Source organism: Aythya ferina (assembly GCF_964211825.1).
Source record: "Aythya ferina genome assembly, chromosome: 2".
NCBI classification, from domain to species: domain Eukaryota; kingdom Metazoa; phylum Chordata; class Aves; order Anseriformes; family Anatidae; genus Aythya; species Aythya ferina.
The window spans coordinates 5,453,163-5,480,001 of NC_140297.1; the positions used below are offsets into that span (position 1 = coordinate 5,453,163).

Genomic DNA, 26,839 nt, shown 5'->3' on the forward strand with positions numbered 1-26,839 from the left:
GGCCGGGAAACGTCAAAACACTTGTGTAAAGCTCCGGAGAGAGAAGAAAAGGGAAAAAAAAGAGCCACGACCCTGCTGCATCCTTTTCTTCCACATCAACAACAGGGCTGATGTGCGGTGGCCCAAAGCCAACAGAAGCAGGCCAGCTGCCCCACATTGCTCCGCTCTTTTTCTGAGCAAAGCAGAGAACACCCCAGCTGTATCAGAGGATCGAAAAGCCACTTCGTTTGTTCATGAGATTATCAGGGTTTGGGGTGATGTAAAAACCACTATGCTCTTGCCTCCCTCAAAGAAAGCAAGATCTTAAACATGTAAGTATTCAGAAGAGGGGAAAAACATGTATGTATATATGTATATGTGTTCTGAGGAGCTGGTTACAGTTATTTTCCCTTGGCTTGCTCACGTTTTTGACTCACTGCTCAAGCTGAATTCATCACCGCCACCAGCGACAAATACTTTTTTCCTTCAAAAAAAAAAAAAAGTGGGCAGTGCCCAAAGCGCTAGGAAGTCCCGGGAGGATGCAAAGCACTTCCTAAAGGCTGGAGCAGGCTGTGATTTTTTACACCCATGGAAATCTGGTTTGGAGCAGCTCGTTTGAGATCACACAGGGAGCCTGGGGCAATGCCAAGCGCCGGAGCTAAACCTCACACGAGCCTGCACCCAGAGCTTCAAACACGTGATGAAGAGGAGGCAAAATCAGCCTCTTTTCTGTCAGGAGCTCAACATGACATGAGGGCATTGAGGTAGAAGAGGCACTGGTTGTGCAGGCTGCTGCTCACCCCTCAGTTTTGTAATTTTGTGAGGAATTATGACAGCAGCGACTCCTCCTTGCACAACCCAGGCCGCGCTGCTCGCCCTGCCTAGGCCTCGCTGCCGTCAGATGGCAAATGAGGTTAATGACGGACTCTTTCTGCCCCACAATCAGGAGGCCATTAATTGATAAAGGAGAAGAGGGCGAGATGTCTAAGGAGGGCGTGTGTTAAACACGGAGGTGAGGGGTGAGGCCCTGCTGTGAGGAATCGGCCCTCACGCCAAGCTGCAGTAGATGCCTGCTATGGTTTCATGAACAATTTCAAAAACAAGCAGGGGACACCGTGGTGCTAGGACACGAGGAGATGAAGCAGAGCAGCCAGGTCCAAAATATAGACCTTGGGTCTCCCGGGCTGCATGTACTTCAGCAAGCTCCACATTCGCATCCGACGTGGCACCGGGGAGCCCGCGTCTCAAATGGCGCCTTGAGGCCCTGCTGCGACACAAACAAAACCAGCGACAACACTGACAGGAAATACCACAGTCATTCCCTTCGTTTCTAGAATAATTTCTTCCCCGAGATACTCGTGCTGGCATTTCCTCCAGCCTCGCTAACAAATGGCTCCTGGTGTTTTACTCTTTCTTGCCATCTGCCTTCGGAAAGGAAAAGCAAAGCCACTGCGGCGGCCACAAATACATCACCATCTTTCCAGGCTTTCCAGAGGGTATATTTTTAGCTCCTTCCTTAAAACTTCTCGTTTCACTCAAAGAGGAAAAGCCCACAGCCTCCGAGCGCTGACAGGGCGGCAGCTACGTGCTTGGGGTCAGGGTGAAGGGGAACGCGATGGTGGTGAGGGGGAAAGGGCTCCTCCAGCACAGGCGGGGGACACGGGGTGGCCCCTGGAACCCTCTGAGGTACCGGGGAACCAGAGCGAGCTGGTTGGGATTAGGCGAGATGTCGGAGAAATGGAAAAAGTGCTTCCAAGCGAGGTGAATCATGATCTGCTAGAGAGATCCCCGAAGAGCCGACTGCTGTTTGTAATAAAAGCACACACAGAGAGAAGCAGCACACGTAGCAAGGCTGAAAATGGAAACGGCTTGGGAGGAACGGGAGGTGCTGAGCACCCTCAGCCTCTGTCTGCCCAGAGGGGCAATCAGACTGGGGGCACGGGCCCAAACTGGTAGGAGACACCCGACCAGACAGGGCCATCCTGGCTACATCACCACGGATAGGGAAGGGATGATCAGTCCTGCCTGAAGACACCCAGCAAGACACCCCTGGCAGTGTGTTAGCACAGCACCCAGAGCTGAAGCACCAAAAATTGCCATTCTTTTAAGTCCTCAGCCAGGGTTAACTTCAAATTCAAGACTCCTCTCATCATTGTCTCTCAAATTCAGCTAATGGTATTCTGGTCTGAAGCCGGAATGAACCAAGAGGGACATTCCAGTTTTGCTCTTCCCCACCCATGACACCTACTTTGCCTCAGTTTCCCCTCTGGGTAAAATTGGGTAAAATAAGGGCAATGAAAGAGATCTATTTCTGCATGCTGGAGGGTAAAACGGTTTCAACTCTTTCATTTTCTACTTGTTGGCTTAGGAAACAATGAGAAAACCCCACAGAGCACTGTGGCATTCAAGGACTGGAGATTTAGTTACTCTTTCATACAAAGCTACAAAAAGGTGGGTTTTCTCCTCAACTTCTGCCTGCAGCCAAGAGAAATAAGCATCGCAGAGCCAGGCCAAGGGGACTTCTCTACCTCCCCAAGCCGCATGTTGTTTGGATTAGTCCTGTGCTCACCCCTGCTTTTAGCAATGGGATGTATGTTACAAGCCAGACAGCTGGACTGTGTCCCTAAACCACAATAGGAGATGACTAATCGGCGTCATTAGGAATTATCCACACAGAACCCCCACGCGCTTCGTGCTCTTCAGCAAAGCCGACAGAAAGGGTTTTGTCTGGGATTGCCCCCTTCTCCTCCTGGTGGGTGGGAGCTACGAGATAGCCAGGTCCCCCCGAATCCTTACAGCTTTCTTCCTCCGAATAAGAAAGACCAGCATGTGAGCCCCTGAGGCCAGTGGAAAGATCACGTCTAGAGGGTTTGCTGCTCCTTGTTACAGATATTTTGGTTTTATGCAGCAGCACAAATCACAGCCTTCAAGATGCCCATCTGAAACCACCTACCTGGCAGGGAATAGCTTTTTCCCAAGAGGATTTCTGCTGGGTGTTACCCTGTAGCACCCAAGTCAGCTCGACAGCAGGCAAGGGGAAGCCTCCTCCCCAAATCCTTGGGACTCCCACTGCCTTTGCTAGATCCAGCCAAGCCTTTCCCAGCTGATGCTACTCCCTTCTTGGTCTCTTGCTTCCGCCCCCATGGTGTGGGAAGACCCCACAGCTCTCCTCATAGCAACTCTCATCTTCAGGGTGGTATTTGTGGACCCCCATTACGTTCCCCAACAGTAAAACTGAGGTGATAAAGCCAAACTCCTTTTTAGGCTGCTTGAAGACCTACAGAGAGCCCTGCAACATGAGCTATATTTTATCCCGGTTATGAGCAAGCCTTATGCTGCGTTCAACTTGCCAAAAGAGAGTCCAGAGGTAATTTACTAAAAGAACAACTTTTAGGTCAGTCTGACACTTGCCCTGAACGGGGAAATGTTCCCGACAAATATCGGCCTTTATTGCCGTGGGAGAGCTGGCAATCAAAAGGAACGGGGCAGAGGAGCTGCTGGCTGTCATCGGCCGGGGCAGAGGCCCACGCCAATGCCTCAGTGTCAGACTGAAGCCCAGCACTGATAACCAGCCTCGCACTGCTCGCTGCCAAGTGCTATTTATATAATTAAATGGATGTGCATATAAACAGATGCAAAAAGACGTTAATATAATTGCTGCTTTCTCCTCCACGGTTCTGTTTGGGGTCGCTAGTTCTTTGTGGCTTCCCTTCTTATCCCACTCATCTTTTTCGTTCGGGATCACAATGCACATCTTTGTGCTGCCGTTTCCTCCTGCCCTTCTCTCGCATCACGGAAGAACCGAGCCAACTGCTAGAAACTGTTTGTTCAGTCCAGAAGATTGCCTGAAGGGACTCCTTCCAGCCGTACTAGAGGAATAAAGGACTGATAAAAGGAATAATGGAGGAATAACAGAGCAGAGGGTGCACTAGGAATAACGTCAGGATGATCTCTGGGGTCCCAAAAACTCATTTGTAAGGAAAGCAAACTAAAAAAAAGAAAGATTTTTAAGCAATTTGCCTCGGGAGAAGTTCCCTCCGTAAAACAATCTAAAGGAAAATCTGTCATTATCTCTGGGAAGAAATATTGTGCAGCACACACCACCGCAGACTATTTTCTTGTGTGGCCCAGTCCTATCAGCAACACGATCTGGCAGGCTCCAGATTTCATCTTCTGTCAAGAGAGCACTGAGGAACCCCTTCAAGAGACAGGGATGAGGTAGCATTTTGGTTGCATTTCTTTGTGGACCAAAAAAAAAAAAACGCTGCAAGTCACAGAGGGACAAGACAGTTAGTCGACACATTTTCCTCTAAAATGTTTTTCAGCAGAAATTTGGAACGACGACAGAAGGATTCCCATGCCTCAGAGAGCATTCTTCCACAGAAAAAAAATAACTTTTGTTTTTTAATCTGAGAACTGAACGTCCAGACCAATGTGTGAGCATGTGGCTACAGGGCCTCGTAACAGACACCCACAATGAGAATCCCAAGAGGAGCATCGAGCATCTAAATGCCCCGTGCCTTAACCCGGGTCCAAGAAAGGAGATTGTGTGTTGCATCGCTCAGCCCGAATCAGCCAACCTCAGCGTAAAAAAAAGTGGGAACACCAAGTACCAAAGGAACAACAAATCACATTTCTATAACAATTTCCTCCCAGCTCCTGCCATCAGATCCTAAAAGAAAAAAAAAAAGACCCAAACAAGGCAATTAAGGGTTTGAGAGCTGCAAACACGAACCCGGTCCCCGCTAATTCCACCTCCTGTGGCCACTCCCCACCTCACAGCCCAGACTCCCATCGTTTTGCGAGCCAGACTTGTTCCAGCTAGGCCAACTGAGTGAAGCAACAGCTCGACATAACTCCAACGCCCTTCATCTCGGGGGGCCTGTTGGTCTGAATCCTCAGCCCCGGATGCGCGAGGGGTGCGGGACGCTGACTACTTGCGCCTCCTCCGGCGGAGAGCTCTGAGTAATTCTGAGCAGGCAGCTACGGGCGATCCACTTATGGATAAGAAGGAAAATGATACAGGAGGGAATGCTTTTCCAAGCATCCGTGTTGTCTTTGGGAAGAACAGTTGGATTCCTAACAGGATAGGACGAAATGCACGGGGCAGCCAGCAATTCTCAAGCTGATAGCAGAGCACAACGTGACCCTGTCGGCGAGGTATAAGGAGATGGAGTGGATGGGCTGTGGATACAAACTTGATTGCAAGAATTCAACTTCATGAAACCTCTGTAGTTAACAATTCAGACAGTGCAAACTGTTATTTTCCTCATTTTTTGACTAAATATCTGGTTAACCATGCATCTGCAGCATTTCTAGCTATCGTTTTCAAAAACGACAGCAGGAATTTTCTCCCATTGTGAGAAAACAAACACGGCATGTAAGAGAAGCCTGAAAAGTTTTGCTGTCCTGCAAGCATCCTGAGATGGTTTGGTATGGTCCCCACCCATCGCCTCGCAGAAAATGCTGCCCTCAGAGCCATCCAAAGCTGCGCTGGATCGTCTGCTCTGCCTGCAGCTGCAGAGCCAGCTCCGAACGTCTCCGGTCAGTCCTGTAAACATCTTGGATTTATTTCAGCCTGAGCTGAACACAGCTCCAGTGATTCAACTTGGACAGCTGCTACCGCCAGGACACGCTTGAAAACAGACATGCGACGTGTGCGTGTGCTTTCGTCTGCGTGTGTCTAGGAAGTCTGGGGGGATTTGGGAAAAGGATTTTCTTCCTCCACACTCGGGAGCTTTTTGTTTGCAGCACAGATGCCATTAAAATAGGCACGACAACTGTAAATGACAGTTTGGTTTCTTCCTTGCAAGGCATTCAGCAGTTGTGACGCTGATTACAAGCTTCCTCTAAGCCATAGCATTAGAAGAGGGATTCCAAGAGGATTTGCTTGCATATTTCTCCAGCAGCTTCCCAGCACCCCTAATTATCCCCCCCCAACTTTTTTTTTGCCTTGGTATTCTGACGACTGAATTTTCTTCACAACTTCGGTTTTGTATGCTATTTGTTCCATATACAAATCGCCTATTAAATCCCCTTCAGCTATTACATATGATATCAATGTCAGCAAATAACTTCTAACGTTGCTCCAGGGACGAGCTTTTTGCCCACTCCATCAACGCCGAGCACGTGACAGGGCCAAAATGTTTTGTTTGAGGCGCGCAAAGATAAACACCAGTAATTAATATTTAAACACTTTATATAAGAATGACATTATTCCTCCCCAAAGAGCCTGGGTGTCTACAGCTCAAAGTTGGCAGTCCATCTATAAAATATCTGAAGTAAAATGTGCGTGTGATGAATATTGAATTTCATCAACACCGTCAACAGAAAACATTTGACTGATCTAACTCTTAAAGCTGCAGTGCTTGTAACAAATTCTGCTAAATTCAGTGCTAAAAGAAGAGCCTTGGGGGTGGGAATTGAGATTTGAAACCAGTTTCAGGCTCTGTCTCAATATTTAGGAGTGATTTGGAGCATCATTTTCATCCTCTGGTCCTCCACTGTCCCTCTGTGACATGGGGCTGCCTGTAGCTTTTTTGCAACTCTTCAAGAAGAGATCCTAAAGCTTACGCTGGGGTAAAATTATTTTATTTTTGATGTGCTGAGCTCTTCCAGCACTTGTTAACTTCATCTCTAACATTTAAACTCCGTGCTCCTGGCCTGGTGAGCACCATGCCCACCTCTACTTGGGGTGGACTCAAGCAAGGCCTTACCTGTTTGCTGGAGTGGACGCTGTTTTTATTCCTGTTGTTGTCCAGCAGCCCCCCACATTTGCCCAACGCTGCCAAATCCTTCATAATAGAATTCAGAGCTTCTTCTTCATCTGCAAAAGAAGAAAAGACAACTGAAGCACGGAAGGTAGCCTCACCCCTGAAAACAGGGAGTGAAAATACAGCATCGCATATGCTGTCTTTCAACCCAAACGGGTCCCAAGCCATGATGTGCAGCCTTCCTGTGGAGGGAGGCACTCTAAGACTACACAGCACAGCCCACCCAACCCGTCGTGTGTAGGAAATGAAAGTTTTTTCATCACAGGAGATCCCCCAGAAGAGCCACATCTGCTGCCCATGGGGCCCTTCGGAGTTTCAAACCTAGAGCCAGTGAGAAACCAGGGGAGAGGACGAGAAACCTGTTACAAGAGGCACGCTGTGCGTGCTGCCACGCTCGTGATCCAGTCAGGAAGGGCAAATATTACGTTCACACAGCTGTTACTGGATAAACAAGAATACAGCTCCTGATTTTTGTGGAAAACCAAGCGTCCCCAGGACCTGAGCCACCCCCACGCCAAGCCGAGTGTACACCTAACTCCAAGTCTGCAAGGAAGATGAAGATGACAAAAATTGCCATGAAAACGCATGGGACTGGACCCAAACACGGAGGTTTTTTCCCCGGGGATGTGTACGCCGTGGATCTTCATGCTCAGACACCACCTCCTCTTTTTCTGTTCCTCCTGTGTCATGCGTGGCCGGATCACATCGGGACTGAAGCTGTGACAAAGAGGGATTAAGAAAAAGGCTTCTCATGCGTGCTGGGTACCCAGAGCCACCTCATTAAAGTAAGGGGGAAAAGTTGAAAATCTGGTGTTTCTTTTAAAGCTCAAAAAATTTTTTATTGTAGTCGATGTGTCTCTATATAAATATATTTAATATTACATTTATTATTTTATTTATTACATATTTAACATGTCTATATGAAGTACTTAATGGTACAGTTCCTCGCCCCTTCCACATTTCCCTGCTCAGTGAGCACGTGGATGTGTTTTTCGGGAGGAGTGGCAGGGAATATAACCTGGGATGCCACAATAAAGCACTCAAGAAAATGAGGAGGTTTATGAGGAGGTTTGTTCCTGTTCAGGAAAGAGAAAAAAAAAAAGAGAGAAAAAAAAAAACAAAAGAACCAGAATTTTCCTACTTTCTGTTGTTGTTGAAAAAAGGGACCCCTGGGGACAAGCCTGGTTTTCCAGACAGATTTTGTAGTAGGAAAAAAAAAAAAAAAAAAAAAAACACAAAAACAGAAGAAAAAAAATTATTTTGTGGAGGGGGAAGGGAATGGGGGAGGGACAAATGAAAAAAAAGCCACACACAAAAACAAAAAACCCACACACCACCCTCCAGGAATTTTCCACCAAAGCTAGCTGTAATCTCTAAAATGCCCCTCACCCCTTTTTTTTTTTCCAACCTGAATGACAACAAAAGTTTCCTGAGCGTGATGACACAAAGCGCAGTCCCCGATGTCACGGGGAAATGGGGTTTCAGCAGGCAGTGGCAGAGAGCTGGGCTTCCGTGAGCACGGCCACGCCGCTCAGCGCTGTCCTCCCCACATCTACATCATCGCTAGGACGTGGAGGACGAGTTCATGGCATCAATAAAGCCATTGAAAAAGAGATCCTTGAGCTGAAGTGGATCCTATCACTGCCAAATTCCTGGTGCTGCAGCCTCACCTGCACGACCGAAAACCTCCTTTCCTTAGGAAGTTTCCCTTCCTTGAAGCACCCCCTCATTTCCAAAACCAACTGCTTAAAGCTAGCCCCTTTCCAGAAACGCCCAGCCACCAACTTTCTCAGCCTAGAAGCAAAAAGGACAAAAGAGGAGAGATTTCTAATACTGAGGCTGCCAACTCAGCCCCTTTCCATTACCATTGACTAAAAACCTGATGCTGGAGGGGATTCTGAAGAGCACATGAGCATTTTTTTCTCTTTTACAATAAAAACCTACACGTGATGTGTCATAAACCAGAAAACACATCCGTGCCATCATGGAAGAGTGGTACAAAACAAAGACGAGATGGTTTCTTGCTGTCCTAGCAAGCAAGCCTGTTTTCTGCCGCCGAAGCATGAAACATCTATGTACCAGAGCACCCTACTCAAGCAGCAGCAGAAATATGGTATTCCTTGAAAAAACACGTGCCTTTAGTCCAAACGCTGCAATTTCAGAGCAGCTTTGAACACTTGAAGAAAAAAAAACCCCACGCCACGCTCCAAGGTAACCTCGGAGCAGGAGCACAATTTGTTTTGCATCATCGGTTGCAAAACTGAGGCTTCGCAGCCCTCTGGGTGACAGCTCTGCACCGGGCCTGATGCTTTCCAGACCCAAGCCTCTTGCCCATCCTCATTACAGCTTTTGGGGTCTCCGAGCTGACTCCCTGGAAGGGTGGAGAACTTTGTTCCATGGAAATGAGGAGCCGGCTCCGCCAGCTCAGTGCAAATTGAAGCAAGCGGCTGGCTGCCTAATTAAATCCAAATGCCACTCCCGAGGCTCCGAAGTGAAAGGGGCGGCGCAGGCTGCTCGCTTCCCCCGGTTTGCTTCGTGTGAGGAGCGGGAGGGACGGCTCTCCTTGGGGGAAAATTTTGGGGGAATGCTGTTTGCCACCAGCCCTTCATCCCCCGTGTCTCGTCTTCCACCCCCGGCTCTCTCCTTCCTTCCAGCCGTTTCCCTTCTTAGCGGTTTCATTTCTTTATTCTCTCCTTCCCACCAACCCCTCAGTTTTGCCCTTTTTAATCAGCTTCCTGTGACGAAGCTCGTTCGATCACGCTGCCAGCCCCCCCAAGGACCACTTCCAACCAAATATAACAGAGGTCGGGAGGTCTCAAAGATAATTCCCTGAATTTTGGTGTTATGTAGAGAAGTCAGCTGAGCAATGACCAGCAGAGCTGCAGTGACACGAGAGGGTCTGAAACTTGACTAAAATCACCCCAACCCACTTTGGTGAGATCTTGTATCAAACCTGGAGCACCTCCTCCTCTCGTCACGCTCTCCATTCAGTCAGACCTTCGGACTCGCAAGTCCCAGGCGCTACCGATGAGAATCTGGGGCAGCGAGAGCTTGGAAAAATCAAGTACGAAGCAAAAGCAGAAAGCCACAGCGTGACACATCTCTCTGCCCTTCAGAGACACGTTTCCGGCGCTGCTGCACGGCAGAGAGGAACCTGGAGTTTCAGTCTTAGTACAGCAGCTCAGTGCTGAACGAAAAAAAAAGGGAAAAAAATTAAAAAAAAAAAATAAAATAAGGCATGGGAGAAATAGTGAGGCTGAAGGTCAGCACAGACCACCCGAAACAATCCAAGAATCAGGAGAGAAAGCAAATCAAGGAGGGACAAAGGAATAATTTAGCTGTGTTCGGATGGTCTAGACAGCGCTGTTATTGTTGGCTTGGCTCATAGGTCATTACTAAGACGCAGCTTACGGTACTGCCATGAGGCTGCTTCCATCCACAGGGCAAGAAAAAAAAAAAAAGAAAAGCCTGCAGAAGTAAAGCGGGGTGTTGTAAAACAGGATGAGCTCTGATTTCAGCCCACCGGGCAGAGCTCGGGCTGGGAAAAATTCGGGAAAAGTCCTGGGTGCTGCAGAAGGGCCGAGAGGTGGCATTGAGTCACTGGGAAGGCAGGCAGGAGCGGGCAGCCGAGGGGCCGCACGCTGCCACACACACTTCTGCTCGGATCCGGCGTAAAACCACAGCCGGGAGGCACCTGTGGCCACTGAAGATCCCGCTGTGCTTTTCGCAGCCGTGCCCGTGGAAATTCCAGCGGCGCCTGCCCCTCGCCAGCATCCCCCTCTCAGCAAGGCGACGCAACCAAGAAACGTGGAACCGCGTGGCTGTAACATCAACGATCTTAAATTTGGCTTGCAAAGGACATCATCCCTTCGTTTTCTCTGGTTTCAGATTAATTGGGGTAAGACATTACTCGTTTACCAAAGAGAGCCCCAGAAAGCCGAGACTCCTCACCCGGCATCGCCCAGTACCCTGCAAAGGGCAGTTCCTGCTGGAAATTGGGAATTTGGCTAAATTGGCACACGGGAGGAGAGATGAGCTGCTGTTTATGCCTCATTTTATGGACAGGAATCTGAGAGAGACAAAAGTCTTGACCAAGACTGCACAAGTCTGCGGCCAGAGCTAAACAGCTTGATAGAGTTTAAATTCGGAAAGGGTTTAACTCGATCTGGCCTTCCTGGATGGATACAAAGGCCACAGAAATTCGTTTAGCAGTGTCTATATCACGTCCTGACCTCAAATCAAACAGACACAACAGTGTTTTTCTGAAAGCTGTCCAGAAAGTCTCAGTTTGAAGAGCTCACGCAATAATTTCAGTAGTCTCGCTGTAACTGATGTCTCTCCGAGTTCCAGTCTGAGTGGAGCTTGCTTCATACTTTGTTCGTTGAACTTCGTATCTGAAGTGTTTTGGAGACAGCAGGATGCAACATTCAGCGGCCACAAAACCTTTTCATTTCTATTTGGAGTGTGAGCACGGGATAGCAGCAAACGTTGCCAGTGCAACAGCTCACATCTACTGGACCAGCAGCAAGCTGGGCTGCTCACTGCCTTCATCACGTCAAGGTCATATCGGTCCCCAGTTTGCTTCCCTGGTCCAAGAAAATAGCACTAACCTCTACTAAGGAGGTATCAGAGAACCTTCTTGTGAAAGCAAACGCTGTCTTTCCTCCAAAACCCAACAGGGAAAAAGAGCTTGAAGACAAAACTCTGACTGAGGAAGAAAGAGCATCCTTGCCTGTAAAGGACTCAGACCTTCAGGTTTCTTCACAACCTACAGACTCCATCAGTGGCTATGTCCTGCCACCTGCATTCAGGCCACGCACAAAATACCAGCTGCACAGACATCAAGTGCAGAGATAAAGACAGCAAACAGCAGACGGGATCAATTAGTAAGTAAACACTGTCCCAGACAAAACTAGGAGGGAGATCAGTCATCTCCTGGGCAGGAAACACAAGCTCAAGACCCTGGCTTAGACCATATCAAGCAAGTAGGGAAGGGACCAGATGCTCTGACAGGCAGCTCCAAATACCATTTTGCAACTCTCCCCCTTAGAAGGGCTGTCTGCAAATGACCTGCAGGAAAACAGGCTGCTGCACGCAGCCATCCCGTGACAGAGACGCAGATAATCCCCCATTTAAATGAAACCCACACTCACAAGTCGCTTTGCTACTGTCCAGAGCAGCGTTTGGTGTCTGATGAGGAGAAAAATCACCCCATTACCCTCCCCCAGCCCAGATTGCTAGCCGCTGTGGCAGCCACCAGCGGAGCACATTCCCTTTGCAAGTCAGCAAAGTCTCGGGGCAGCTGGATCCTGCTGTCGTTCACCTTCTTGCAACCCCACCCAAGGGACAGCAAGGTCACCCGTGTACGCCTCGAGGGCAGGGCACAGCTCAGCAGGTCACACAGAGCAATTATACAGGAGGAAGTGAGGAAAGACCCTTCTGATATGCAGGATTTCTTGGCAGGAGTTCGCTCGCTGACGTCTCCAGCTCGAGACGCAGACGCTCCCCCAGATAAATAACGCTGCGAGGTGCTGGGGTTTCTTGAAAACACGTATCCTAGCTGAGGAATTGCGATGCTGAAAGCTACATGATCTGATAGGTATCGAAGGTCATCGATACTTTACCTGCCAAATCAATGTTAAACACTCATTCTCCATAGATGACAAAATTTGGGATTTCAAATTTGCTTTTTACAGTGCAACCAGGAACAAAAGCAAACCCATCTGAGGCATTTACAGATGTCCATCACGCCGAATACCCAATAAAATACCTGTTTTTCACGCACTGACATAACCATCCCACAAATCTTTTTATCAGGGGATAAAGCTTGTTTTAAGAGTCCTGCCTCCTACTCCCCATCATAAGCTATCCCTTGGGTAACCCACACAGCTATCAATAAAATTTCACAGGTCAGAGAATGTATTTGAATCAAAAACAACTCTTCCATTTACAGCCTCCTGTAAAAGAGGACAGATTTTAGCAGCCAGCAATTGGCTTGGGGGAAAGGCAAGAATTTGTTTCAAAAAGCTAAACCAGTTACCATCTTACACAGTTTTACTAATAATCATTTATCACATACGTAAGTAATTCCGATCTCCACAATGACACGAAAAAAACAGTCCCCAAAATATTCATCGACGCAAATAACATTATATTAGATGCGTTTGGGCTCTTACAACTCTAAGAGCCTTCAGAAAACAGCAGAAGAGAAGCTAGCAAATAAATATGTTATGTTGCAACATATTTGAGATATGTTACGTGAGATAATGAACTTGGACTGACTTCTGAATTTCCCCAGGGAAAACAGAGAGCTACAGGGAATTCACCTCAGTTTAGGTAAGGTGAGAATGATGCCCTTAAACACTAAGTGATCAATGCAAACACCAAAACCAAAACCTTTCAAGGGCACCGCACAGCAAGTCTTACCACTCGTGTAAAAGCTGTGGGGGCTAAGCCACAAATAGCACAGTAAATTTTTCTTGAGAAACGTGAAAGGCTGCGGCACAATCCCGATGTACAGTCATCCTGGAGATTTACCGTGGACTCTTGCAGTAGAAACACTCAGGATCTGAAAGGTGTTTGGTTGAGCTCGGCAGAGAGGGAAAGCAGAGCAACATCTGCATTTCATTACGACCCTCCCCTCCCAAAACAGCCATCCCTCAGAGCAATGTGTGTAGTCAAATTTACACGTGTCGCACTCCTCCGCAGCCCTGTCCCCCCACGATGTTGTCAGAAGACATCCTCAGATGTCACCACAGATGCAGACAGCAGTGAAATCTGTCTTAAAAGCCATTTTCCCCAGATAGGAGCCATGCAACACCCCAACCACCACAAGTTGGTTTTGATTAGCGAGAGGGCACACAAGCTCCCCAGCATTATAGGCTAAGGAAAGCTGGACTGTGATGGGTGTCCAAGCTGGACAGGATGGGGATGGACAAAAATCTTCGCCCTTGTGAGGTTTATCCAAAGGTTTTTGGAAGCCTTCAGGCACAAGAACTGGCCTCCCCCCTCCTTCCATCTCCCTGCAGCCACCTCCATCAGCCCCACTGGGGCCCTGCAGTAACTTGTGGGGCCCAAGTGTGTGTGCTCCACACCTTTTAATGCCCCTTGGTTAACAGGACAGATGTCTGTGTTAAAATTGGGTGGTATCTGGGGAGGGAAGAGAGATTTACTGACGAGGGAACGGCTGGAGAAAATGGGCGCTGCCCCTCAAAACCAGCCAGCAACTGCAGCAATTCAGATCCTGGAATTGGAGGTAGGATGGTTCAAAAATAAAAAACACATTTTCAGGGATATGAAGGGTTTTCAGTGCTTCACTGATGCTTGTTGATTTACACTGTAATGTCACCACAGGGCAGTGGTGCTCAGCCAGCCCTGGCAGAGCCAAGGCCTGGCTGCCATGGCTCCCCAAGGCTGCAGCGAGGTGCACAGGCCCAGGCACACCTCCATGCTGTGGGGGACCCCAAGGTGCCAATCCCACACACATCTCCTCAAGTACTGATCCCTTAAACTCTTCCCCAACCCTCAGCAGATGCCATTTTGCTGTCAGAACAGTTGAAGTGGAGGCCAGAGCCATGCTGGTCCCAAACGGGTCCCCAGCATGAAGCAATGTTAGGGCTGGGCCTCACAAGAAGAGCTCTTACCAGCTCTACTCGCCTTAGACTATTTTTATTTTTAGTTGACTCAACAAGATCATTGCCCAAGTCCTACGTTATCATCTTCCATACCTCATTGAGAGCTTGCTACTTGTTTCATCTGTTCACCTCACTCCCCTAGCTCCTGGGCTGTTCCCCATCAGCAAGGGGGATGAGGCCACCCCATTGTGAGGCAGGAATTTGGCCACATTCACACACGTGTTGCTGTGCCATTAGCTCGCACGGAGAAAGAATAGGCCGTGACGTGTTTTGCTTACTGACGGAGGTGTAACAGGGGAAATCACTTTGCTTCCAAGTGCCTCTAAGCTTATCTGTGGAGCAGGGACCGTAACACGGGCGAACAACAGCCCTCGCACAACAAGCTGATCGCCAGCCGACTGCCTTGCTCCCTGCTACTGAAGCTCGTAAAGCAATCTAAAACCCAGCGAAGATTAAATAAACACATCTCTGTCACAGAAAGAGCGAGCGTTTACCCTGCAGAGCACCAAAGACCAACCCAACCCAACCTTGACCGCTCCAGCTGCTCAACGCTCCCTAGCCATGAACCCACTCCCGCACTGGACGGCTCCCAGTTGCAGCCCTCAGGAAGACGGGAGGCAGGGACAGGAATCCAGCTGCAGGATTCAGGGCTTTCCTGTAAAAGCACGGAGCTGCTTTGAGATAAACCGGGCTAAATAGCTGCCTCTTGGGCAAAGCAGTTATCATCTCGCATTTGTTTTCACGTATTAGTCTCACGAGGCTTCTAGGGACCTGCAGGCAAGGACTCGACCCTTAAAGAGCAAAAAATAACGACATTTAGGAAAAGTTTGCATGCTTATAGCTCCACTGAGAATTGAAGAGAAAATTCAGGGACTGTCTGCTTTTATGGCACGATGCATTTTATCCCATAGCATCTGCCCACAAAGCTCCTCGCCACTTCAAAGGTGCCAGGTGTTGTTTTCTCTCCCTTGACCCACCACCACCTTTCACAGATTTTCTTTTGCCAACCCTCCCTTCTGCTCCACAGACACTGGTTACCTTTTCCTTCAACGGATTAACATAAATTAAATTAAACTCGGGGCAATTTTTCCAGCTTTGCTTGAAATCTGCTGCTTCTGAAGAAGGGCTTATGTACCTAAAAGGCAGCCTGTTTTTTTCCACCTCTATCAGTTTGGTCTAATAAAAGATATTACCTCTCCCCACAACCTGCGCCTCTCTTGAGCACACTTGAAAGGAGAAAAATGTTTACACAGTGAGAAATGCAGCTGGCAAGTTATTTCCCCTGACTGCCTCCGATACCTTTGAAGGTTATTTGCAGGCTCATAAAGACCTCTTTCTCCCTCCCAACTCAGCTACTTCCAGTGCTCAAAGTCGCAGCCCAGAAACCGTGAACTCTTCATCTGTTGCTGCAGCAAGAGCTGCAGAGCCCCAAATACAGCAGTGCAGGTCTGATCCTGCCCTCCTAGCTGCCCAAAATGCCTGGTGTGACCCGAAACAGGAGCCCTGGGCGCAATGTTGCCAGGAAAGGGAGAAGGAGCTTAAGTCAGACACCTCTTGAAAATAAAAAAACTCAGCTAGAAAGCCTGATGTGCCTAACAATAAAGCAAACTGCTGCAATTTAACTTGATTTTTATTTTTTTTGCAGTTCTCAGCATACAAAGAGCAGGTAAAGTGCACAGGCATTGCCTTCAATTGAGGGATGAGGAACACAGAGCATGGGAGAGGTGAAAGAAATTAATGTCTGTGTGTGGAGAGTTGGTGTTTTTCCTCTGAGTGTCTCGACAGCCCCAGAAGAGCACAGAACTGGAATTAAATGGACAGACCAGGACTGTGCAAAGTGGCCACCTCCTCCTGCTGCAAGCTGCCTTGCCTTTTGCCAGCCCAGCCTGCAGTCTTGTTCTCCAAAAAAAACCCCACTCTGTCAAGTCAAGGCTGTAAAAAGGCATTTTTCTTCCATCCCTTACACTTCCGATTACCTTGCTGCTGAAACAAGACTTACATTTTCTCCAGAGAAGTACTGAAGACCTAAACTTTGACTCACGCATCAGAGTGCCCAGTGTTTTTGCAGTCAGAAACACACACACCATTTCACAACCAGAGTCAAGAATGCTCAAATCACTCCTAAACAAAAAGAAAAAACGTTGGGCAATGAAAACGCTGGTGCCTTTTATACCCACTTCCACAATTTTTAATGTTATTTTTACTGTGATGTTATGTTTAAACACAGCGGTTAACTGCCATTGAGCACGGTCCTCTCCCTGGGTTGCGTTACACAGCTTTGGAAGTGTCCTCGGCCCTTGTTGGTGCTCAGCTACATTTTGATCCATCAACAAAAAGGGTTTGGATCCTCTTGGAGGGGCAGCAGATGGAAATGGACCGTGAGCTGCAGAAATTGTTCTGTGGCTGAGAAAGCCACTGCAAGAGGTGCGTGGCAACCCAGCCACAATGTAAAAAATTACTTCAGTATTAGTCCAGTCCTTCCAGCAGGAATTAGGCTGGATATTAGGAAAAGCTTCTTTACTGAACAGGTTGTGAGGCATTGGAACGGGCTGCCCAGGGAAGTGGTGGAGTCACCATCCCTGGAGGTCTTCAAAAGACGTTTAGATGTAGAGCTGAGCAATATGGTTTAGTGGAGGACTTGTTAGTGTTAGGTCAGAGGTTGGACTGGGTGATCTTGGAGGTCTCTTCCAACCTAGACCATTCTGTGATTCTGTTCCACAACCAAAACATGAAGCAAAACCAGCATAATTCTGTCCTAAGCCCCTGTGCTGAACCCAGTTCCAATTCCCTCAGAAATGGAGCCATATCCTGCAGCAAGACCTCCAAGTCCTTCACAGCCAGCATTAAGAGAGCAGATACAAATCTCAGGCGATGTGGTCATAGTTATATCTGCACCATGTAAGAAAACCCAGGGCCAAGGAGCTCTGCTGAGGTTGGCCCTGAGCTGCCGGGCTGTCTTGGTCTGATTTGCAGCACTGGGCACCAAGCACTGTGTGATGCAGCCTGGCTGAGTGTGAAAAGGATCCTAGGAAGAAAGGCAGACCTGGAGGAGACCTTCTGAGATCATTTCAGCATAACTCCTCTGTGGCTTACCAGAAGGGAATCAAGGAAATGACTGAAAATTCCCTGCTCTTCCATTGAAAATGCTCCCCTTCTCCTACACACAGAGGAAACCAGAACGCATGTAAAATGGTGTGTGTGTGAAACTAAGAAACCCTCCAAATTCAGCCGAATTTTCAAAGCCATTGCAGTCATCGTTTGACTATCAAATAACAGAAGATCTGTAACACTGATCAAGAGACACATCGGTTCATCTCTCTTGCCCCAACAGCCAAGGCAGGGCCCAGGCTCAGGACCACCCCACGATCCCTTCTGAAGGCAGCCTGGCGGGTCTAAGCAGTCCCTGCAATGGCAGTGACATTTGGGAAGAGGGGGACACACACAGCACCCTTCGCTGAAAACTGGGCTGGAGTCAGCTCCTCACTCCCTGCCAGCCCTCAGAGCAAGGCTGAACTTTCCTCCTTTAAAAAAAAAAAAAAAAAAAAAAAAAAAAAAAAAAAAAAAAGCATTGAATAGGAGTAGCTCTCATCTTCAAAGCGACAATTTCCCTAAAAAAAATTCTGGGTTTTTCAAGTGAAATTTGTCATTCTGTATACTGAAGAACCAGGTCTGAACTTTCTCTGCCCTTCTTTTTTTTTTTTTTTTTTGGTTGTTGTTTTTTTTGTTGTTGTTTGTTTGTTTTTTTGTTTTTGTTTTTGTTTTTTTTTTAAAAACTTAGCTTTAAATTATTTTTTTTTTTTTACCTCAAAATCTCTCTCCCAGTTAATAGAGAGACAAAAAAAAAAAATAGATAAAGCCAGGATGGGCTAAACACTGCTCTTCTCCTATTCTCCCTTCTCCATAAGGGAAGACAAACAGTTAAGGTGTGGCACTGGCACATTTTCTATTTTTTAAGTTCAAACCACTACCAAATTCTTCATCACTCTTCTATTAGGCCTAGAGAGACAGTCACAATTTACCAGCATTTTCAATTAGCTCCAGATGTTAATCACACACTACCACTTCTGTAAGGCAGAACCCGCCCTTCTTCAACCTGCTGAGCTTTCTCTTTTGAGCAAAACTAAAGAAAATGAGCAGAAACCCTTACAGTTGCTAGAACTGCTACTGGCTGGCAAAATGTCTTACAGACCACTTTGGAAGTGGTTTTGAGGGCAGCATTCATTCTGCAAAGAATGAATTCTTGCTCCTAAATGCACAAGATTCTAGTTGAACCCCAAACCTGGCAGCACACAGCTCTCAGGAAGGCAGGTGCCTCCTGCAAAGCGCATTCAGCATCCTTCATCCCTAGAGGACTGCGATGGGAAGACACCAGGCGATCCCTGCGGCAGCGTCCTAGATGTGTGCCAGGCTGCAAGCACGTTGGCAAAGCACGGACATTTCCCTGCAAGCAAGGTGTGATTCTGCAAGAGATAAATTTGACGGCCCACAGCACAAAAAGCTGAAGGAGCTGGGGCACTCGCACTGATTATCTGATGTGAGACAATGCCACTGAGCTGATTACCCACAGAAACAGCCCAGCACTTCCAAACGGTCCCAGTATCTGCAGTAACAAATTTCCTTTAGCGCAGTGATTAGATCAAACAATCACCGTGCACCTCCAGAGCTATAAATACGCTCCGAGGTAAAAAATAAAATAAAATTTCCCTCAGCACCACAGGGCATCTGGTACGTGACTTCCTCCTTTATTCCTGCAGAAGAAGGTGCTGGTACAAGTCAGCCCAGGTCACCAGCTATAAAAGCAAAATCCCAAAGCTCTGTTTGAAACTGAAGCTTCCTTAGGAAAGGAAATACAGGGAGTGAAGATGCCCTGTCCAGAAATAAAGGCAGATTTGGGAAGGGGCTCCACCTAGAACACGATCCACCAGAATAGTGGTAAGAAGAGAATTTGTCCAATTTTGGCACCACTGTAAGGCAAAAAAGTTAGAAAACGCTAATATTCAGCCAGGCAGCCTTGGCAAGGTCTGCTGCTCCATTGTCATGCTCGGGAACCCCAATCAAAATCAGCAGGCTGCAGAGAATTAATTGCTTCAGGCAAACGCAGTCCTTACCCATCTTTCCATCTACATCAGGCCTCCATTCCACCGGTCCCAGACACTTGCACCTTATCCTCCACTCTCAAGCATCCACCCTGCAATGACAAGAGGACACCATCCTTAGTGCATTACACCTTTAATGTATTTTTTACATTATTTAATGCAACCCAAACGCAATTACACATCACATTTTGCAGCGTCCCCGCGAGATAACACTCCCCTGGGACACAAACCGACTGCAGGACATAAAGCGTCACTCCTAGAGGCAGCCTGTACCAAAGCAGAGACCTAAATTTAGGTCTTCCTAATTCCAGCCAAGGTTCCCGAAGACTGCATCAGCCTCTCTCTGACCTCATGGGAAAAAAAATGAGTCTGGGCAGCTCTCAGCAGCAAGGTATGAGCCACACATCCCTCGCGGCAGGTAGTTTCCTTGCAGCGCTCACACAGGCTGCCTGTTGCCCCAAGCTGCTCCTGCTTCTCTCTTAATTTACCCAAAGCCCATGAGTTTACCCGGCGTGCTGCATTTAGCTGATAGAAAGGTTTCTTTTTTACACGTTAGCTGGCTGATAAGCCCGCAGATTTCTTGGCCATAAACTTAATAGCATGACTCAACGCAGAGGCATCTCACATACCTCATCAGGCTTGCACGGAGAGAGGAAGACACCCCTGTCCTGCAGTCCCTATGGGAAATATTGCCCCAAAACCACCAAGATATGTGTGTGCCAGGATGTGGCCATGAACTCTGCAGCACTACGTACCCCGTATCGTGCTGGAGCGGTGGAGGAAGATGCTCTGAGCACCCCCCAGCTCCACCAAATCGACTTAAAAGCAGTAACAAATCTGAAGTGAACCAGGAACGGATTGAAATGATTTTCTGCAACTCCGCTGCCTCGCTGCTGGCGAGCAGGAGGAAATTTATCCAGCCTATTTCGAGAGAGACAGGCAGGAAGGGAAGGCGATAAGCAAGCAGTGAAGGCGGAGAAGCGCGAGTGCCACGGAGCGCCTTGTTCCTTCTGCTGCTGCAGCTTCCTCTCGGGACAGCAGCACTTACCCTGAGAGCTCACGGCCGTGGGGGGCTCCTCTCTGTCCTTTTTCAAGACAAAGGAGAAGGCAAGGAAGTAACTAACAGGCTCAGGAAGGTTTAAAATCCCATCTCGAAAAATACTGGTCAGTCTATGCAAGAACTGGATCAAGAGAGCAAAAATCCACCAAAAACAGTGCAAAAGCTCCAGCTGATTGTAACAAGAACAGGAAACAGCTCAGATCTTCTCTGCTTTTGCTTTCAGAATTGATGCAGGACTTCCAGTAAACAAGCTGCGTGCAGAGTTTGCTCCAAGGGTCACCTGCAGATAGCCTGGATTTCACCCGAAATTCCTGAGCTAGCCTGGGTTAACTTTTGTCAGATTTTTCTAACGCCTTTTTGGAGACCTTTCAAGCCTCTGCAGTCTGCACCCAGTCCCAAAAGCGTGCGCCTACAGGAGACACACAAGCAATCCTTGGGAAAACTGGGGACAGACACACAGGAGAAAGAGGTTTTCTCTTGTAGCACCTCTCTTCAATCCTCGGGACAGGCAGCCTTCAAACTGGACCGCAAACACCGGCGATTTCCGTGGCTTCCCAAAAATACATACCAGCAGCTTCCTGTTACAGCAGGCCAAATTCCTGTTTCGAGTACAAATTCTGCCTTTTTATTATCTCCTGTAAAAAAACAGGGGGGTGGGAGGGAGAGGAAAAATCCTTTTCCTCCTCCAACGCACTCTGGAGCAGCATCCCACTTCTCCTCCCACCACGGTCCCCCAGCAGAGCCTTCAAATCTTGGAGATCGCCACGCAAACCACCTGAAACAGGGCTCCTGCTCCACACTGCACCTCTCCAACCATGGCAGAACCAGCCTCAGCTGTGAACCTGCTGTAAATCTCCACCATGAACCTCCAAACTACAGCCCTGGTAGCCTCACCGTGCACAAAGGCTTCCTCCCAAGCAAGGAGGGCGAGAGATGAGCGAAGCATCAGCTCCCAGGGCTGCAGGGGCAACGCAGGGCTCATATTCCAGGTTTGTGTCGTGCACGCAAGAGACTTGAGCTGCTCTGCTCCGATCTGCTCAGGAAACTGCCGGAGATTACTCAAGCTGCAGGAAACCCCGGGACAGATACGCTCATCTGGAATAAAAGCAGCTTGGATTTGACCAGGCTGAATTCATTTCTGCAGCCCGAGTGGCTCGAAAACATTAAGGCTACACGAGTGAAGTATCCACACGAGAGCTCTATGCAATTAAACCCCTTTAAAAATGAATCCCAGGTGTTTTTTTTTTCCCCTTTCTCCTCTGCTTCTAGGTGGGAAGGGATTAACTAAGACTGGGTTCAGGAGGCAGCAGCAACACGCCTCCCAGCTCTGGTCTCTGGGCAAAGCAGCAGAGGAGGTGATGGAGAAGAGCAGTTTTGACCTGGCTTTGAGAGAAGACTACGAAGTGATGGGAAGGCAGTTAGTGGGAGGAAAGATTTGGGATAGGGGTAAGGAAAGAGGGGTGAATTCAGTCCAGCACTGAGAGCTGCAGTCACCAGCAGCGTGCCTGATTTGAAATGGGATTTATGGTATCACCTACCCCCAGAAGTGCTGGTCTTACCCCACAGAGGCTCAGCATCCTGCATAAAACACAGCCTCAAAAACCAGGATGTCTTATCACTACCACACCACGAACAAGTGGCATCTCTTCTGCAAGTTTCCAGGGAAAGCAGCACCTACTTAGCCCAGCCTGAGCACCACTTACCACGTTGGTTTGAAGGTGGAGGGACACAGCACCGTAAAAAAAAAAAAATAATAAGAAGCCACAGTTGCCCCTGAAATGTGGCTCAGCTGGAAAGCTACTCAAACCGGCGTTGCTAAAATTGGGACTTTCCTTGTTTTTTCAAGCAGCAGGGAACAACATGTTGGGCTCAGAGAGTTTAACAAGCAAGAGTCAAGCGGAAAAAATCTCTCCTTTTTTTAAGAGTTGACCACATTAACTTTCAGCAAGTTTCCGGGAGTCCTGCCAGGGCGCTGGAGTTTTGTATACTACGGAACTGTTAAAAATATTATTGTAAATGTTATTTTCAAAAAGCTTCAGAGGCCAGGGCTTGGGGTAGTGTTAAAAACAACAGCAAAGCAAATGAGATTGTTTTAACTGAGAGAATACAAACGCCTGCATGCTGATAGCTTAGTCAGACTGCCTGCAGGTTATCACGGTGGATTCAAATGCAAAGAAAGGTTGAAATATTAGAGATTTCCTCAGATCACCTCAAATTCATCCTTAAAGCTTTGTTCTAGACACTACAGGACATTTGATCTGAAGCACATACAGCTGCCCTGGAAATAGGATCTGTATTTAGGGGATCTACAAAAAAGAACTGTTAAATTTTGGTGATGCTTGAGAAATGTAAGACCCCACCCTCACAGCATGTCCTGCTCAGGGTATCCAAAGGATGCACAACGCAGGGGTACTCAAAAAGAAGCCATTTAAGCCCACGCACCAATGTTTATGAGCACGCAACAGGGATGGACCTTCTGCAAACGTGTGCAAGCCTGGCTTATCTCTGAAGTGGGCAAACTGCATGAGCCAAGAGCTGTCGTGAAAGATGGAAGATTGTTGTAGTCCTAAGAGACCCAACCAACGCAGCTAAGCTCAGCAGCTGTCTCTCAAGAAAAACCTCCCAAACCATCCTGTCGATTCCAGCACAAGATGTGTGTAGAATACGAGCTTTAAAACATGCACGGCTGCTCGCTATTCGCTTCCCTGACAGCCCTTTAAAATAGCCACTGAGATATTAAAATCTCTCCTGTCAACCCCTCCTCTTCCTGCAAACGATTTAGTAAATGAAATAACGCAGATAACATGCTCCAGTAAGGTTTTTTTCCATCAGTTTCCCTTTCTGCTTTACAGTAATAATCCTTTTTACCAAATTCAGTGGAATAATCAGTAATGCATACTAGCATATAAAATAGTTTTGATTTTGCACTGAGACTGCAAACTTCTGGAAAACCACAAAACAAGGAAGCAATCGAAAGTATTCAAAAGGACTCTTCCATCAGCAAAAACAGCTAACGCAGCCCTAACAGGTCAGAGCTAGCATATTTTGCATATATATATTTGTATATATCAAACAGACAATTCAAGCAGAGTAAATTTCCAGGGAGCACACGTGGAAGCAGCTGTTCGGATGCTTTCTGGCACAGCACAGAGCTGCATCCCTGCTGAATTCCTGCCTGTTACAGAGGAGCTGCCTCCTCCAGCAGCTGGTAGAGCCCAACCAACCCTACAGACAACCCTACAGACACCATGATCACACCCCAAGCCCTAGATGCAAATGTTAAAAGTCTGGCACTGCAGCGACCAAGTCCGAAGGTTCCTCATCTCCTGCAGGCTGAGGCGTTTTTCTCTCAGGAAGCCAACCCAGCCAGGCTCATTTCAATGCACAGCTCTGTTAAGATGGTCTGCAATTAGAGGAGAGCACTGTTATGCATCATTTCTCCTTACACAGGGTAAAAACACATCCTTGGATGGTTACCTATGCGCTTATAAAACGGAGAGAGACCCTGATGCAAGCAACACCAAGAGAAATCCTCTTAGATTTCAACAAGCAGTGCCCCTAAGTGAAGGGGCAAGGGGGAAGACATCTGTGTACAAGATAAAAACCAAAGCAGAGAAGCATCAGAATTTCTTATAGAAGGTTTTTTGTCCTTTTTTGTTGTTCTTTCTACTTAAACGACTGCAGACCTTAAGGATAAATTCAATCAAGAAAGCGTATCTGGAAAAGTGAGGTGACCGTCCTTCCCCTGGGGGGAGAAAGAGGAAGAAGGAGCAGAAGCTAAAAGAAGGAAGAGATAGTAAAACTTGCAGACGAAATCCGTCCTGAAATACAATTTCTGACAGGCCCAATGTGCTCTAACAGGATGTCAAACACCGAGTGACCACGTTTGGGCCAGGAGGGAGGGAGGCTCACACATCCCTGAGGCGGGCAGCAAGGCCTTGTGGCAGCATCAGGCTGCTGGAGCTGCTGTGCCCTCTCCCCTTGCTACCTGACCCACTTTCTCTCACTTCCAACACCCCGCTGACATCCCACGCCTCCCACAGTTCATCCTCCCGGCCTTTCTACGCCACCACTTGCCCTCCGCTGGCTGCGATCGATAGTCCCTCTCGCAGCCATCCCGCCTCCTTAACGAGCGGCGGCCTCCTCCCCGCGGCCCTTCTGGCTTCGATCGATCAAACCATGACTTTCTGATCGACCGCGAAGCCGCGGGCTGCAGGTTTATCGACTGCCTCCTGCCCTTTCAGCAGCTACTTGGTTATTTTACCCCTTCCCGTGGGCAAGGAGCACAAGCTCCACGGCGCATGGGGAGACCGGGACCTGAGGCCCGGCCCCCAAGAATCGCCTCAGAATTTGCGAGATCCTTTTCTTGCTCACACAACTTCTGCTGTGTAATTCTGGATCCAGATTAAACCAGGGGGAAGCCAAGCTCAGCGAGTGAAGACTAAAATGCCTGCTGTGTTTTTGGGTGAAAGGACCGCCTTCCTGCGTAGCTGCCGTCCCCAAAGGCTACGGGTTTGCGTGCGCTGCCGGTGGGGTGGTGATGGGATTATGAAACAGAGCCACGTGGGGCAGCTTCCACAGAGGTTTCGTTCTCCTTGTCCTCTTGACCTACGGTATCACATGAGCTCGAGGGTGCTCGCCTTCATGTGGGACTAAACATGACAAAACATGAGCGTGTAGCGGCAAGTCTTTGGTATCACAGCCTGTGGGGCTCTGCAGGTACCTTGGAGGAAGTCTAACACGAAGACCTTCAGAAGAGAGAAGCCTGTCACCCTCAAGAGGCCACAGAGCAACCCCTGGACACTCAGGGCAGCCACACAACACCTCCAGACTCAAAGACAGTCAGGGCAGAGGTTGCTTGGCTGCTCCAAAGCCAGGCCACTCATTAAGGGCAGTGGGGAAGCAGTCAGCTCCTCTCAGAAGAAACCTCAGAGAAACCCAGCACAACTTCGTATTGATTCCCACGGCCCTGCTCCAGACAGAATTCATTTCCAGGATGGAAAGAAACATATGCCTGCGTATCAAAACAAAACACAGAAGCCTTTCCAGCTCTTCAGCTGCATTTCGATGGAAACCAGAAGGCGGTCACGATGGAAAGATTTCAGTTTTCTAATTAATCCTCCCTGCTGAGTGTTTAATGCTGCTAATTGATGAGGGGAGGTGGTGTCCAGACAGCGTTTGCGATTGCTTTTTGCATCTTCAGACCAAGATTTCTCTAAACCAAGTAACAACAAGGCAGATTTGCTCGCTGCATGCACTGTGCCCTGCTCCAACTCCCCCTTCCCTAGAAGATGTCTGGTGGAAGAAGGCAGGCAAAACGCATCTTGGGGCTCATTTACAAGTGTTGGAAATTTTCCTGGAAAACATCATCCGCGATACTGTCACTTCCACACAAGATGCCAAGAGAAAGACCACGGGTGCCAGGGACATGTTCTGTACCGTGAAACACCCACAGCTCCTACCAGCCTCAGGTTTAGGGGGTAGCTCCTCCTGATTTAGCAGAGCAGTTGCTGAGCCACGAGATGTCCCGTAACACCTGCAGAAAACTGCACAAAACGCACAGCAGCGTCAGGATACCCATCATCGGGCCAAAGCACAGCCCTGGGGGCCCAACACCAGCAAAACCACGTCACTGGTGGTGAAGCAAGCTCAGTTGCTCACCTGCACCACATAAGAGACCTGGTTTCTAGCCCCAAATATTGATCTCACAACACTGTTGACCAGGAGACACCCTTGGAAGCGTTGGAGTGATCCTAAATGCACAAGCCAAGAGTCTCAACGCAGGAAGGCAGTTCAGCACATGCCTCGATATGAAATTTCTCCTGCAGTCCCCAATGTTTGGCACACGCTCCAAGTCTTCCCTGATTTAGGAAAGAACAGAATCCATCCCTTTACATTCAACACTCGGTGATTTCAACCTGGGTTTCAAGCTAAGTGCTCTCAGCCATAAACGAAATCAGGGAGCGTGAACAAAAAAAAAAAAAAAAACACCAAGTACATGTGTATGAGGCCGTGCTATGGTTACACGTTCCGAGGAATAATAAATGAAGCAGTGTTGATGGTCCCCAAGCTCCGGCGTGAAACTCCAGCGCTGCTCTGTTTGTCATAGCAATAGCATTTCCACCTGCACCTTTCTGATGGCTCCTCCGGGAGCCTTCACGCGCCGCCGTCATAGATCATGGCAAACGGAGCCCAAGCCAGCTGTGCAGATGTCTAGCTGGCTGACCTCTCCTTACCAAAAGGATTCTATTTTTTTTTCCCCCCCTATTATTATTATTAGTGTTCAAACCACCTACT

General features: G+C 48.2%; 1 protein-coding gene across 2 annotated transcripts in view; it reads right to left on the bottom strand.

Annotated features, from left to right (window-relative positions):
- Nucleotides 1–26,839, bottom strand: part of LOC311430822 (mitogen-activated protein kinase kinase kinase 3-like) — a 64,712-nt gene that overhangs the window by 27,706 nt on the left and 10,167 nt on the right. The window contains exons 1-3 of one of the 2 annotated variants that reach the window (XM_084507701.1): nucleotides 20,531–21,050; nucleotides 19,495–19,574; nucleotides 6,696–6,805 (exon numbers count right to left, since the gene is read on the bottom strand). In XM_084507701.1, the coding sequence (XP_084363827.1) occupies nucleotides 6,696–6,805; nucleotides 19,495–19,498 (114 nt within the window). In that variant the 5' untranslated portion in view covers nucleotides 19,499–19,574; nucleotides 20,531–21,050. Of the gene's footprint in view, nucleotides 1–6,695; nucleotides 6,806–19,494; nucleotides 19,575–20,530; nucleotides 21,051–26,839 lie in introns of those variants that run through there. The other variant, XM_084507700.1, reaches the window with a different exon arrangement.